The 16,038-nt window shown below is 43.5% G+C and overlaps 1 protein-coding gene across 1 annotated transcript in view; it reads right to left on the bottom strand.

Annotated features, from left to right (window-relative positions):
- LOC121322466 (glutamyl aminopeptidase-like) overlaps positions 1-15,198 on the bottom strand; it is a 29,804-nt gene extending 14,606 nt beyond the window's left edge. The window contains exons 1-5 of the mRNA XM_041262505.1: positions 14,356-15,198; positions 12,988-13,129; positions 12,345-12,476; positions 9,036-9,156; positions 8,684-8,838 (exon numbers count right to left, since the gene is read on the bottom strand). Coding sequence (XP_041118439.1) covers positions 8,684-8,838; positions 9,036-9,156; positions 12,345-12,476; positions 12,988-13,129; positions 14,356-14,984 — 1,179 coding nt within the window. The 5' untranslated portion in view covers positions 14,985-15,198. The remainder of the gene's footprint in view (positions 1-8,683; positions 8,839-9,035; positions 9,157-12,344; positions 12,477-12,987; positions 13,130-14,355) is intronic.
- Positions 15,199-16,038: the final 840 nt, after the last annotated feature.

Below are 16,038 nucleotides of genomic sequence, written 5' to 3'. Positions count from 1 at the left end.
CCCTCACAGCAGCAGCAGTCATGAGGGAAAGTGAGCAGCGGCTCCAGCAGAGTAAATCTCGCTGCTGACTTTGGCGACAATATATACATATATATATATATATATATATATATATATATATAGTGCCTTGCAAAGGTATTCAGACCCCTGACCAATTCTCTCATATTACCGAATTACAAATGGTACATTGAAATGTCGTTCTGTTTGATATTTTATTTTTAAACACTGAAACTCAGAATCAATTATTGTAAGGTGACATTGGTTTTATGTTGGGAAATATTTTTAAGAAATATTTTGCTTGCAGAAGTATTCAACTTATCCCTGTGCCGTAGAAGCTCCCAGTTTGCACCGATGAAAGCAATTGCCCTAACGAGGACACAATTACCTTACCATTGGCCTCCACCTGTGAACCATTAAAGTTGCTGTCACATTTTCTTGATAAAAAACTCCACTGTTGAAGGATCATTGGTAATGCTGTGAATCTGAAGGAAAATGAAGACCAAAGAGCATTCTACAGAAGTTAGAGATAAAGTAATACAAATGCATAAATTAGGGAAAGGATACAAAATAATATCCAAGTGTTTGGATATCCCAGTGAGCACAGTTGGATCAATAATCAGGAAGTGGAAGCTGCATCACACCACCCAGGCACTGCCAAGAAAAGGCTGTCCCTCAAAACTCAGCACTCAAACAAGAAGGAGACTTGTGAGAGAAGCCACAGAGAGGCCAACAATCACTTTGAAGGAGCTACAGAGTTCAGTGGCTGGGAGTGAAGTAATAGTGCACCAGTCAACCATATCAAGAGCTCTGCATAACACTGGCCTGTATGGGAGGGTGGCAAGAAAGAAGCCTTTACTCAAAAAATACCATCTGAAAGCACATCTGGAGTTTGCCAGAAAGCATGAGTGATCCAGCTGCGATGTGGGAAAAGGTTTTGTGGTCAGATGAGACCAAGATAGAGCTTTTTGGCCAAAACTCAAAGCGCTATGTGTGGTGCAAACCTAACACTGACCATGCCTCAGGACACACCATCCCTACAGTGAAGTATGGTGGTGGCAGCAGCATGCTGTGGGGATTCTTCTCATCAGCAGGGACTGAGCATCTTGTTACAATTGAAGGAAGAATGGGTGGAGCAAAATACAGGGAAATACTGCAAGAGAATCTGCTTCAGTCTGCTAAAAAACTGAAGCTTGGGAGGAAATTTACCTTTCAGCAGGACAATGATCCCAAGCACAAGGCCAAAGCAACATTGGAGTGGCTCAAGAACAAAAAGGTGAATGTCCTACAGTGGCCCAGTCAAAGTCCTTGATCTCAATCCCATTGAGAATCTGTGGCACTATTTGAAAATTGTGGTCCACAAGGTCGTCCAACCAACCTGAACAACATGGAGCAAATCTGCCAAGAAAAATGGGCCAAAATCACTCCGACACTTTGTGTAAAGCTGGTACCAAAAGACTTAAAGCTGTTATTGCAGCGAAAGGTGGCTCTACCAAATATTAATGTGTGGGGGTTGGTTACTTATGCAAGCAAGACATTTCAGTTTTTTATTTTTCTTAAAAATACTTCTGTAACAGGGAGAGATCTGTGCTGACTCTGCTGGCGTGTTCACGGGCTGCAGGAAGAGGGCGGCAGTCGCCCAACAACCGCCTGTGAGTCATGGCAGTGACACGGGGAGGTGGGAAAGTGTGAGTGTGGACTTTCCCCCTCTCTGAATGGCCGAGAGGCGGGTCTTGGGTGATTGTCGGTCCTATAAAATAACGCTCTGTTGTTTCCTCAGGTCTGCCCACTTAGACGCGCTAAAGGTGCGGACACTTTGATTCGGGACCGGGAATCAGCGAGACAGAGAGAGAGAGCGGGGAACCCTTGGGCAGACCCCGGCGTATTGTGAAAGAGCAGGCGAGATAGCCGAGAGAGTAGGACGGTGATCCGGGTCGTGCGGGTAGCGGCGACCGGGATAACGCTGCCGAGTGCAGCACCTTTTATTTGTAGTTTTATTACTGTTTTATTTTCCCTTGTTCTTTTCGCCTTCTGTTTTCATTATTATTTCTTTGAGCACCTGCGAGTGCATTTGCAGTTCGTGTACCAGCTGTGGTATTTCCGTGGTGCTGTCTATCATCGTTGATAGGCAGCCCACGGTCAACAGTGCCCTCTACCGGAGAGAAAAATACAAGAAAAAAAAAAGAGCCGGTCTAAAATAAAACTGGGCACCTGTGTGGTGTTTCCCAAATACACCTGTCTGTCTCCTGTGTCAGTGAATTACCCACACCCCTTCCACACGTGGTGTCAGAAGTGGGATTCACTGGCACTGCCCCAAGCAGTGCAGCTATAGAAGGAGCAGACGAGCCATGGATGCTACGCAGTTTGCGGCGATGATGGACCTCCTGCGCCAGACGCTCACCGCAGCAGTGCAGGGGGCGGCAAGACCCGCAGCTCCAGACCCCCAGTTGCAACGCCCCACAAAAATGACGGCAGAGGATCGACCTGACGCCTATTTGGAGGTGTTTGAAGCTATGGCGACCTCGGCCGGGTGGGATCCAGCCCGGTGGGCTAGTTACCTGCTTCCTCAGCTCACGGGGGAGGCGCAAGCAGCAGCGAGAACGCTGTCCCCGGAACGGATGATGGATTACCCCACGCTGAAAACCGTCATCCTTAATCGCGTGGGGGCCACACCGGAGGGGTATCGGAAGAAATTCCGAGAGGAGCAGTTTGCGGTAGGGGAGCACCCACGAGCCATCGCCCACCGTCTGAAGGATTACGCACTGGGTTGGTTGAACCCGGAGCTGAACACCAAAGCCAGGGTGGTGGAGATGATCGTGGTGGAGCGCTTCCTGGAATGTCTAGCCCCGGAACCTCGGCTGTGGGTCCAGCGGCAGGCACCAGACACGCTGGACCGGGCGGTCGAACTTGCCGAGCAGTACCAGGCAGCAGAGCCAACGCCTGCGAAACTGCCCGGGAGGAGTGCGGCTACTGGATCGTCCCCTCAACTGGCCCCAGAAAGGGCGAAGGGACTGGGGGGAAGGGGTAGTCCAGGATTTGGTCGGGGGGTGTCGGCGGGAGCTCCCGGCCCGGGTACTGGGGCAGGGTGGGGATACCCACGGGCTGCTGCAGTGTCGGACCGGGGTCTCGCGCGGACGCCTTATCGGCGAGCCCCTTTTATGGCTCCAGTGTTTCCCCCTCTTTTCAAAACTTCGGGGAGAGAAACCAGCCCACCGAGGTGTTGGACGTGCAGGGAGGTGGGCCACCTTTCCCGGGACTGCCCCGTGATGGAGTGTGATCTCAGCCGACCAGGTAGGCACGTTCAATTACCTCAGTCACTTCAGCACACGGGTTTTGTTATTCCTGTGACAGTGGATGGTACAAAAACCCAGGCTCTCCTGGACTCAGGGTGTAGTCAGTCTCTGGTACAGGAGAGCCTAATCTCACCGGGGCATAAACGTATATTGGGACGGGTGCATATTAAATGTATTCATGGGGATGTCCGCTCCTATCCCAAGATAAATGTGTGTATGACTATTGGCCAGCAGGTGACGCAGGTGCAGGTAGGATTATGTCCTCGATTGCCGGTACCAGTAGTTCTGGGACGGGACTGTGAGCAGTTTAAAGATTGGTTGGCTGCTCTGACAGCCCCGTCTTCTTTATTGGCTAAGAAAGAGGAAGTAATTGGAGAGATTTTTCCCTTTCGCGATCCAGAATGGTTTTGCCATAGATTTAAACCCCGTAAAACTAAACGGGAGCGCCGGATCGCTAAGAATGAGGGCTGGCAATGGAGGGAGTCGGAGAAGTTTCAGGTGGGGGCGGTTGGTGAAGAGTCCGGGGGGGAGGTCGCGGAGCCAGCGCAGGGGTCTGGCTCGGCTGCCTCTGCTCGGGACCGACCTGACCCCGAGTTGGAAGCCATGGGAGCTGATTTCTTAGCTCGCTCCCGTGACTTCCGACTCGAGCAAGGGCGTGACGACGTGCTGGGCAGGCTCTTTGACCAAGCAGCGGTGGTTAATGGTCGGGTGGTCGAGCCCAGACGCGCCGCCACGTACCCCCACTTTGAAATTGATCGAGACCTACTGTACCGTGTTGATAAATTACCCCAGACCGGTGAAGTGCGTCATCAGTTGCTCATTCCTCAGCCCTTTAAGGAGGATTTGTTGCAGCTGGCTCACGCTATTCCCCTGTCTGGTCATTTGGGAAGGGATAAAACTAAAGCAAGGCTTGTGTCACGGTTCTTCTGGCTGGGGCTGGATGGCGATGTTAAGCGGTTTTGTGAGCGTTGTGGGGAATGTCAGAAGGCCAGCCCTAGAGCCGTTCCACGAGCCCCTCTGGTGCCTTTGCCCCTAGTGGAAGCTCCGTTTGAGCGTATTGGGATGGACATAGTTGGGCCACTAGAAAGGAGTGCGGCAGGATACACCCACCTACTTGTCATTCTGGATTACGCTACGCGTTATCCAGAGGCAATTCCCCTCCGATCTATGTCCGCTAAGTCTGTTGCCAACGAGCTTGTGAAGGTTTTCTCCCGGGTGGGGATTCCCAAAGAGATACTAACCGATCAAGGCACCAATTTTATGTCCCGGCTAATCCGCGGAACATGTAAGCTTTTGGGAATTAAGACCATTAGGACCTCGGTGTTTCATCCTCAGACCGACGGTTTGGTGGAACGCTTTAATAAGACCCTTAAGAACATGTTGCGCAGATTTATTCGTAGTGATGTGCGTTACTGGGACCAGCTGATTCCTCCCCTTCTCTTTGCGATCAGAGAGGTTCCCCAGGCTTCCACGGGGTTTTCACCATTCGAGCTGCTGTATGGGCGGAGACCCCGGGGCGTGCTCGATCTGGTCAGAGAGATGTGGGAGGAGCAGCAGGACAATTCGACCAATACAGTCCGGTATGTGTTGGACCTGCGCAAACGTCTTGAGTCTGTTGGGAAATGGGCGCATGACAATTTGCAGCAGGCGCAGCACAGACAGGAGACACAATATAACCGAGGAGCCCGGTTGCGCACATTTCAGCCGGGGGATAAGGTACTTCTTTTATTACCCAGTTCTGAGTCGAAACTCTTGGCTAAGTGGCAAGGACCCTTTGAGGTTACACGCCAGGTTGGGAAGGTGGACTATGAGATCTGCCAGCCGGAGCGACGGACAGAGAAACACATTTACCATATCAATCTTTTAAAGCCTTGGTTACAGCCAGAGGCGTTGTTAGTGGCGCATGCAGATGACGTCACGGACCTGGGACCTGATCTTTCTGTGTTGGCAAGAAAAGGATCGGTACAGATTGCTGAGAATCTGACACCAACGCAGAAATGTCAGGCTCGCGGTCTGGTGGCGGAGTTTCCTGACGTGTTCTCTTCAGTCCCGGGGCAGACTCGAGTAGCCCATCATCACATTGATATTGAGCCGGGGGCGCTAGTTCGCCAGAGGCCGTACCGTATACCTGAGCGTAAAAGACAGGTAATAAAAGCGGAAATTGACGAAATGCTGAGACTGGGGGTAATAGAAGAGTCCCAAAGTGACTGGAACAGTCCGATCGTTTTAGTCGATAAGCCAGACGGGTCAACTCGATTTTGCATTGATTTCAGACGAATCAATGAGAAATCGAAATTTGACGCTTATCCGATGCCCCGAGTAGATGAGTTGCTGGAGCGTCTAGGCACGGCTCATTTTATGACGACACTGGATTTAACGAAGGGGTACTGGCAGATACCCCTGACTCCGGAATCTAGAGAGAGGACGGCGTTTTCGACTCCCTTCGGGTTGTACCAATTCAGGACCATGCCCTTTGGGTTGCACGGAGCCCCCGCCACTTTCCAGCGGATGATGGATCGCATCTTGCGGCCCCATCAGCAGTACGCCGCTGCTTACATAGATGACGTGGTTATCCACAGTGAGGATTGGCCGAGTCATCTGTGTAAGGTAGCGGCGGTGCTGCAATCCTTGCGGGAGGCGGGGCTCACTGCTAACCCAAAGAAGTGTGCCATTGGGAAGAGTGAGTCGGAGTATTTGGGGTATCGAGTAGGGGGCGGCCAGATCAGACCGCTAGTTGCTAAGGTGAAAGCCTTGGCTGACTGGCCGGTTCCTACAACCAAAACCCAGGTGCGCTCATTCTTGGGACTAGCGGGCTATTATAGAAAGTTCATCCCGAGTTTCGCTACGCTCGCTGCTCCCTTGACAGACCTCACCCGGAAGGCTGCCCCAAATACGGTTCAGTGGACGGAGTCGTGCCAGAGGGCCTTTCTCGCCTTGAAGCGGAGGCTGTGTAGTAAGCCAGTACTATGCAGCCCGGATTTTGGTAAGAGGTTCACCCTGCAGACGGATGCGTCAGAGACAGGTCTCGGGGCAGTGTTGTCTCAGGAGGTTCGGGGAAGCGAGCACCCGGTCCTGTATATCAGCAGGAAGCTCCTTCCCCGCGAGAAAAATTATAGCACCATCGAGAAGGAGTGTCTCGCGGTAAAATGGGCAGTCGAGTCACTCCGGTACTACCTCCTGGGGCGACACTTCACCCTGGTTACAGATCATGCCCCCTTAGCATGGCTTCACCGGATGAAAGATAGCAATGCCAGAATCACACGGTGGTACTTGGCCTTGCAGCCCTATGCCTTCAGGGTAGTCCACCGAGCAGGAAAGCTGCATCAAAACGCAGACTTTTTCTCTCGGGAAGGCATGGGGGTGTAAGATTTTCGAATGAACCGGTGGTGTCATTCTGAGGGGAAGGATATGTAACAGGGAGAGATCTGTGCTGACTCTGCTGGCGTGTTCACGGGCTGCAGGAAGAGGGCGGCAGTTGCCCAACAACCGCCTGTGAGTCATGGCAGTTTTATTACTGTTTTATTTTCCCTTGTTCTTTTCGCCTTCTGTTTTCATTATTATTTCTTTGAGCACCTGCGAGTGCATTTGCAGTTCGTGTACCAGCTGTGGTATTTCCGTGGTGCTGTCTATCATTGTTGATAGGCAGCCCACGGTCAACAGTGCCCTCTACCGGAGAGAAAAATACAAGAAAAAAAAAAGAGCCGGTCTAAAATAAAACTGGGCACCTGTGTGGTGTTTCCCAAATACACCTGTCTGTCTCCTGGTCAGTGAATTACCCACACCCCTTCCACAACTTCCCAAAATAAAACCAATGTCACCTTACAGTAATTGATTCTGAGTTTCAGTGTTTTAAAATAAAATATCAAACAGAACGAAATTTCAATGTACCACAATGACCACAATTCAATACAATTCAGTAATATGAGAGAATTGGTTAGAGGTCTGAATATTTTTGCAAGGCACTGTGGATATATATTGCCCTCCGGTCACACGTTTTTCTTCTCCAAATTTTAGACACAGAATGCCATGAACACCGTAGCGTGTGTTTATTATGTACAACAAAAAGAAAATAAACAAAACAAAACCTAACCTGATCTTGGGCCGTAAATAAACAAATGTTTCCCTAAATAATAACAAGGCAGGCTATGCCTGATCCTTGTCACCAAAACCAAATCGTAATCCAAATACCTTTTCTAACAGTTAGTTTTCCCGTTTCACAATAGCAACTAGATCTCTTTCTCTTTCTCTATCTCTATCTCTTTCTCTACCTCTTTCTCTTTCTCTTCAACTCTCCCAACCAACTCCTACTATCACCCACAATGAAACACACACACTCACATCCTTTTAAACATACTTAATTAGTTTATTGAATCAGCCTGGAGTTGGTTCCGACTCTAGTAATCTGTATTGGGTCCTAATTGGTTTAATCCCTCGGTTGACAGGGCCGAGAACATCACCCCAGAGGGGCCTATCGGCAGCTCTGACATAAATTGTTCGGTGAGTACCTGACCTGTGGCAGGCATATCCCAAAAGTAATGTTGGTAGTTGTCTTCTCTTTCAGGGAACCAGGGTTACGGTAAGTAACCTAACACTAATAGACTGAAGAGGATAGTAGTCTGCAGCTCTCCTAACTGAAGCACCCTATAGTTACCCACACATGCATTTTGTTAGTGAACTCATGTACAGCTCAAAGCAAGCTCCAAGCCCGGTCAAAGAAGATATAGAGAAAAATTATAATAAATCACTATTGAAGCAATAGAACCCAGAGCCACTCAAATAACTGCAAACATCATAAAATAAAGGTAAGGAAAATGAAAATAAAAATTTGAAAGACATTTTAAGCTACTGTACTAAAACAGACTTTAAACTCATCAAAGCTTTATAAACAGGGCCCAAAGCTAGCTACAGCTTGGCTGTAGCAGCAACACACTTTTAAAGTAAATGTAGCTAACAAAATAGTGCCATAAATTTTGTCTTGCACTTCATGGGTCATTTACCATGACAAGTGAAATTGTACCCAACCTTTCACTGGCTTCTTCCCTATCATTAACCAAACAGATGTTTCCTCTATTAACTGACATGCATTCAGCTGGTAACATGCTTTGACCCAGAAGACATTGCTGAAGTGAAATTACTCATGAAGTGCAAGTGCAGAGAACCTAAGGATAACCTGTATTGGGAATGGAAGAGCAAAATGGATAAGATTTATGGAATTAATCTGCTAGCTTCAATAACTTTAAAGATATGTATATTGACTAGATGAATAATTTGCGTAAATTACTGACCTTATTGTACTTTTGAATGTGTTGTTTTTGGTACAAATGTATTGTCGTTGTATTCTAAACATTCAACAAACTGTTTGCAGTGATGTGGGTTGTAAATGTTTAAGCTACCTGATGAACAAGCTCGTGAGCAATGACGCTGGCTACCCTTTGCTTGTTGTATGAGGAAGATTGGTCTGGATCATACAGCAGATTGTTTTCCCTGTATGTGATCAGACCCCAGTTCTCCATGGCACCAGTTCCAAAATCTGGAATAGCTATCTTATCTATAACATAAAGAGAGAAAGAAAGAGAAAATAAGTGATTTAAAAAAAAAAAACTCACCAGCATTAATTAATCAAATGTGTTTTAAAAAACAACCCCAAATGAAACACATTAAAATAGGCCTTTGTGTTTTGTGAATAGCATATTTTAACTTTAAACTTTAAATATAAGTGAATACTATAAAGTATAACAACATTACCTAGCTTGGGAAGGGAGTAGTTCATGTTGAAGTACAATTCAAAGTAGTCGAAAATGATCTTGGTGGTGTCTGCTGCGTACTCAGCAGTGTGCCTTTGCTCTGGCTGGACATAAATGTTGAGCTAAAATTGAAAAGATGGCAGAAATTCACATTCAGCTTTTGCATACAGAGGAAAAGCAATACAGAGTTTTCTTAATATAAATTGCTTTAAATGAAAGAAAGTTTTAATCTCACACAACTACTGAGAAATTATTGATGCACATATTCTTAGTCTGTTTTCTACTTCTCACAATTGTTGAATGTTGCTCTTTACATCATGTTAACCAATACATACATTAAGATAGTATGCCAGTTGCAAAACACACTTATGTTTATAGTCTTATCTTTATGTAAGCACTTTTAAATACACCAATGATTGTTTCAGAGCATCTTGGAGGACTGTTCCTTGGCCATATCAATACTGCTGAATGACTTGGTACAGTATGTCACATTTTAGAGTGTTGCTTATATATACATCACAAAACTGCTGAGTATATCATAATCTGTGTCAGACCCACTTACATAGTCTACCGATCAAATAATTTTGGGTCAATGGGAACATGGCATGCAGATATGGCTGCTAGGTACACTTTCAACATAGAGGTGGATCGACCTGCCGCCAACAGATCTTGCAGAAACTGTAAAATAGCGCAACAGGATCCCCCAGTATTGGCCTTGCATCAGCTAGCAGAGGTTTAAAAAACAGAATCTCCACGGCCATCTAGGGGCCACCAGGAGAACAGTCACCTTGTCTCTCCTGACCTTCTCAAAGAAGGCATGGAGCAGCGGTATTAGCAGGAAAGCATACAAAACACATTTAGCCACTCGTGGGATGCTCTCAGCTCCCACGCATTTATGTGCAGGAATGTCCAACGATCCAACTGGGGTCCGCAGACTCCTCTGCCTGCCCAGACCGCCCCCCAACCAGAGTTGGATATGTCTGTCATCACCAATTGACGGTTGTGTATCACTCCCATCCTTGTGCCTTCGCTCAGGTGAGAGGCTTGCCTCCACCAGCGTAGAGCTTCTGAGTATAGGAGAGACACTGTCAGTCGACAGTGTCTGTCACGCTTGGGCTGCAGCCGAAAAGCACTGACCTACACTTGGAACAGGAGCATGTAGGGTAACACTAGTTGGGTGGGTGATGAAGCTGCGGCCATCAAACCCAATAGTTTAACACAACACCAATTTTACTGTGAACCCTTGTTGAACAGGGCCAGACAGTTGCGAATGACAGCTACTTTGTAGACCGACAGGTAGGCTCGCATCATAAGGGAATCCAGCTGGAGACCCAAGTAGACCGTACTTTGCACCAATATTAACTGGCTCATCACATTTTCTATGTGGTCCACTGCTGCTTCCTGCGACTGGGACAAATCAACCAGTCATCCAGGTAATTCATCAGCCTGATCCCGGGCAGCCGCAAGGGAGCTAGGATGACATCCTTGCACGTTGAAAACATGCAGGGGGCTAAGGAGAGAATGAATGGCAACACAGAAAACTCAAAGGCGATACATACGAAATACAATAGGCCTAGTCTCGATTTCTCTAAGTTTATTTTTTTTTTACTGTGTTTTTTTTTTTTTTTTTTAGCATATTGTATAAAAACTTGGAAGAAAAGATACTGGTGGGTTAGAGGTCTTATATTAACTTTCTGGCTTGTTTGTACAAGGTTTGTAACAAATTACAAACTGCAGTAAAAACAGGTCCTATGTCCATAAATGTGTAATCTGACATATCGTATCAATTGCTCTTTTTACTCTCAGAAAGACAATTGAACAGTAGTTTTTGTATCCTCAAAAGCCATTTTCTTATGGTGGGTCAATTTGTAGGTTTTTCTTATCTAAAATCTAAATGAATAAAGGGAACATGTCCCACATAGCTTCAGGCTTCCCTTGGTGCTTTACACTTGAGATTACAAAGAAAAATACAGTACAGGTAGTCTTCATTTATAAAATTTTCCAAAAGCCAGTTTCCAAGGAATTTTTCAAGATGTCAAATATAGCTTCATTGAAAAGGTTCACTGCAGTTTTAATATATGTTTAGCACATGTATCTTTAATTTGAATTTACATTCGGAATTCAAATCTACTGAGTATACCTTTACTCAAAAATAAATAAGAAAAACAACTTAAAATGTACACACCTATAAAACCATAGTATCTCCTTATAAAAGTGTATCATAGCAAATTTGCATGGTAATTTGTAAAATTCCCATGATTTCCTCTTGGTTATACAGTACTGTGCAATTACCATCATTTACCATGTTTTTACATATGAGTTACTATACTTCTCTGGATTTTAAAATGCTTATCTATGCTTTAACTATTCTTTATTATATGCTTTTACTATGAGAAACATTTAAAAGGGCCAAACTAAAGGCGATCCATTATTGATTTGAATGTACAATACTGACAAATTCAGGATTTAAAGGCTCAGTATGTACCAAGCCGTCTCTTAATCCATCAGCATCCTGAAGTACAGTACAATACAGTAAAGTACATGAATGCATCCATTCAAACCTAGCAGCTGGAACTCTGGGTACTGGACCAACAGATATAACATCAGGGGTGTGGCACCCAAGCATAAGTACTAACATATATTTTTAAAGTAACAGTTCTGTCTGCAGGCTCATTACAACATAAACTGTTTCTTGTTTGTACCATAGAATTACACACAATTCTAGGAATTGTTTTGTATTATCTAGTGCCAAACTATAATTGATATACATGAGAGGTTATTTTAGATTATACATGCCTCCATATAGAGAACAGTGTGAAATAGTGGATCAGCGGAGAGACAAAAAATTATTTGATCGAAGTTTCACCCTTGTGGACCTACATTTCATAGTTGCTTTTTACCATGAAACAAAAGATTGTCTCCATTTAGATGTATTTTTCAACATTTCAGCCAAGCATTTTGTCTCATTTTCCCTCCTTTTCTGCATTATTGCATACAATATCAAGTTTCTGTTATTTATTAAGATAAGAATTGAACAACCCTACCCAAGAATGCCACTACTTTATCGTATTGTATTTATACTTTTATAAAGGGTTGTGACAGGCAAAACATAATGCCTCTATTTGTCTAAGAATGTGGAAGAACTGTGGTAAACAATATCTAATGCTAAAAGACATAGAGAGACAGTAGATGGTAGGCTTTTGAGGAGAAAATACTTCATTGTTAGCCTCCAGAAATAAATAGCCCTTCCCTATGTTCTTTGTCCCAGTGCAGAAAAGTTGGAATACAATGGAACAAAAAAATAACTTACAGGTATTCCTTTGGCTGATGTTCTACCCACAGCAACAAACTGGTGCACAGCAAAGCACACCAAATAAGTACTCATTGGTACTGACTTCTGGAATGCTGTTTTAACAGAGCCATCTGGAAGTATAACATTGCTCTGAAAATGCAACAATAAGATGAGTTACTGTCACTATTATGTTATTAATACTGAATGTTATAGTTCAAAGACAGGACATAAATTCTTATCAGAGTTGCATGTTCACCCACACCTCTTCTTTCATTAAGACTATATTCACTCCCCTGAACTCCCACAGCAGATTTATAAAATCTGTGTTAGTTTTACTGGAGTCGAACACCAGGTTATGCCAAGAACCAGATTGCAATTTACTGTAAGTATTTGTAATCAGTAGAAATTAAATGCACTGGTAATTTAACTCTGTTGTACAAGGAAGGCCAGTCATAATTCCAATTAACCAAATATTAGTCACAAAATGTACAATAAAGGGTTGTAAAACAAATGTACTTGAACTAACTTTAGAAACTTCAACAAGTTTATTGGATCTTTTTTCCCCCCTAGGCTGTTTTGGCCTTGGGCTTTAGCTCATGGACCCTATTATATCAAGCTATTGCTACTTCACAGCTTCCCTTGTATACATCAAGAACATTACCTCCACTGGCATATTGGAGAGTGCATTGTAGTCTTTGTCATGTATTATAGATATTTTGTAGGTTGCCTTTTTGTTGGGTTCGTCAAAACACGGGAAGGATTTCCTGGCATCTGTGGGCTCATGGTCGGTTGCAGCAATCTTCCTTGAAATCACGAGTAAAAATAAAATACATTCCTGAGACAATACTTTCTTTTCTTGGTCTTTTCTTGCTGTTTTATGAGTTGTCAACTTTTTACTCTTTTACATATTAGTCTGCTAGAATAATTGTATACAGTTTTTGCTCATGATAAAAGACATCCTACATGCGACTTATTATAAATGCCAAAAGGGAAGTTTATACTCAAGAACTACTGTTGCTTCTCATGTTTTCTGTGGGCAGACTGATATCTGTGCAAAGGATAATGTATAGTGGAATTCTGAAAATTGTTAACTGGGATTGCTTGATTTCTAATACATTTCTAATACATGATTTACAATAATACACAGCATGCTTTGTTAAATAGAGCGAAGAAAAACAAAGGTCTTCCACAGAAGGTATGGGTAAGCATACCACAAACAATACAGAAAAGCAGGCACACAAACCTTTCATACAAACCGAAGTGCAACTAAAGTGTAAAATGAATTTGCCAGGATATAAAATTTTAAACAAAACATTACAGAAATGCAGCTTAGAGCAGCAACAATATGTGAATAATCTAACACTATATTTTACTACCCCTATCAACTTGCTGTTTACTGTTTAAAATAACACAGTTACTGAGGAATATATACAAATTTGGAAAGAGACATTCTGAAGAATAGGATTCCGTCATCATACACATGGCTCAAAACGTATATATTCTCAAAATGTTTTACTCCAAATCATCATTAGCATTATTTTATCCAAAAGGTAATTAATTAATAATTTTAAAAGAAACAGAAACAAACAACTTAATTTCAGCATTGGTTAATAGTTTTAAGTTGTTTCTTATTAGTTTTAGAATGTGTATATATGGCTTGCTATACTTACGCTAGGTCACATATAACAAAAGTCAATAATATGTTAACTATCCATATATGAAAGCGCATATTTGTTACACTGATGAAATAGACTAAAATAAGCTGACTAGTGTGTTTAATAACGTTTTTCAATGTATCAATTATACTTTAGATATTTAGCCTATCTAAAGTATAACTGGAGAATCCAAACAAAGATACATATTATCTAGTTAAAGTTGTATACATTATTTGCTGTTGAGATCTTATGCTTTGTCTACATTATAACAAAAAAAGAAAGCATAGACATACTTTATACATTCACAAACACACTTCAAGTATTTGCTATAGTCATAAACTGACATGCACTCAATGGAAAATTGATATAATTACTTTAGAACTCCTTTTTCCATGTAAGTGGTTTTATAAAACCCAACCAGGGATCCATTTAATCGGCCCTGGAACTCCAGTGTCAGCAGGTAATGCTCATCATTCTCTGTTGGTTGCAAACTTTCTTTCAGTTCTACAACTACATACTCCTGAGCCTTATACTCAAAACAACTGAACACTGCAACATCCTGCTGAGTGCTTCCCGATTTCTTCTGGAGCTTGGGGATCTCGGTTACAAAGGTCTCTCGGATGTGAAGCCACAGGTGTTTAGTGGCCTGCTTGATGTTAATGGTTATGGTTGTGCTACCTATATAGATGTCGTTGTCCAAATTTGGTGCCAGCTCCAGGTCGTAATGGACTGGGATCACGTAGTCAGGCAATCTGAAGTTGTTCCAAACTCCATCGCTGTTGGAAGAGGTGCAAGGTCCTCGATCAACTGGTCGGTCAGGGCCACTTGTTGGTTTTGGGGTGCTGGGGGGTTCCTCTGGAGCTTTGGAGGCCTCCGATTTTGAAAGTCCTACTCCCAGTCCAACTGCAAGGGCTGCTACCACCACCACAGCGCAGATGATGGCCACATACTTACCTCTCATGCAGTACTCAGATTTAACATTTTCATAATCCATACCCTGCATGGTGATGGTCTGTCAGCCCTCTGAAAATTACCTCTCTTAGAGTCTCTGTGGTCCACAAGAAGCTCCTAATCTGCAGCAGACTGCACCCCTTGCAAAGTTAAGTAATGTTTTCTTAAAATGGCAGCTCAATTTGTCTTTTATCTTTCTTGGGGTAGGGAGAGGGGGGTCAAGCAAAAAGGAAAGCGAAGCGCACAGGCTGAAGCTTAGCCCCTGACAGGAGACAGAAGCACTGCTGTTTCTCTATTCATACCATACTCTGGTTAAATATAAAACAGTGGTATGTTAATCAGCAATTGGGAGTTCTCACATGCCAAGTAGCTGTCAACAGCTCAGCGAAGGATAGACGACCATAGTGCACCCTGCAGTGAGAATGGAATTGCTGTATCAGTTATAAAAACCTTTGAGCTAGCCTCTATAAAATAATAACAATTTATATTTCACAGTACAATGGTCCAATTGCACCTTTACTCGCAACAGTTTTGTAACAAGAAAGGTGGAGTTACAAGGAATTTTGAAGAAGATGATTTTTTTTTTTTTTTTTCAGATTTTTTTTTTTTTTTTTTTACAAAAACTATATTTGATAGACATGTAAATAATGAAAAAAAAAACTGCTTATTGTTTTAAAGCAGTGTTTTCGATATTCGAAAGTATTTTCTCCAGACTCCAGGAGATTCTTACTTTATACAAAATAAACAGTGGCACTGCTGATCTTTTGTCCATGAAAAAACTTGGCATGGTTAAATTGATTTGACTGTGTATGTTTACTTACATAGGGTTTTTTTGCTTTGCATGAATGAAAAGCTTTGTCTTTCTGTCACACAGCTGTCAACCATACCCATTGAAATTGATTAAGTTGGATAATTTTGTCAATTTCTAAAAAGATGTTAGCATGCCCTCTCCTTAGTACTGGCTGACGCTGGTTGGAGGTCTACAGCTTCTTAGGAAAATACTGTTACACATCAGCATAAGTATAAACATGAGCTGTATTTGCTGGCAAATGTACAATGTTTTCAATTTGTTAAAGCAAACCCCAAAAGACATTTAAGTTTACACC

Source organism: Polyodon spathula, chromosome 1, assembly GCF_017654505.1.
Source record: "Polyodon spathula isolate WHYD16114869_AA chromosome 1, ASM1765450v1, whole genome shotgun sequence".
In the NCBI taxonomy this organism is placed as follows: Eukaryota; Metazoa; Chordata; class Actinopteri; order Acipenseriformes; family Polyodontidae; genus Polyodon; species Polyodon spathula.
Note: the sequence above shows the minus strand (reverse complement) of the source record. Positions and strands in the feature narration are given on the sequence as shown.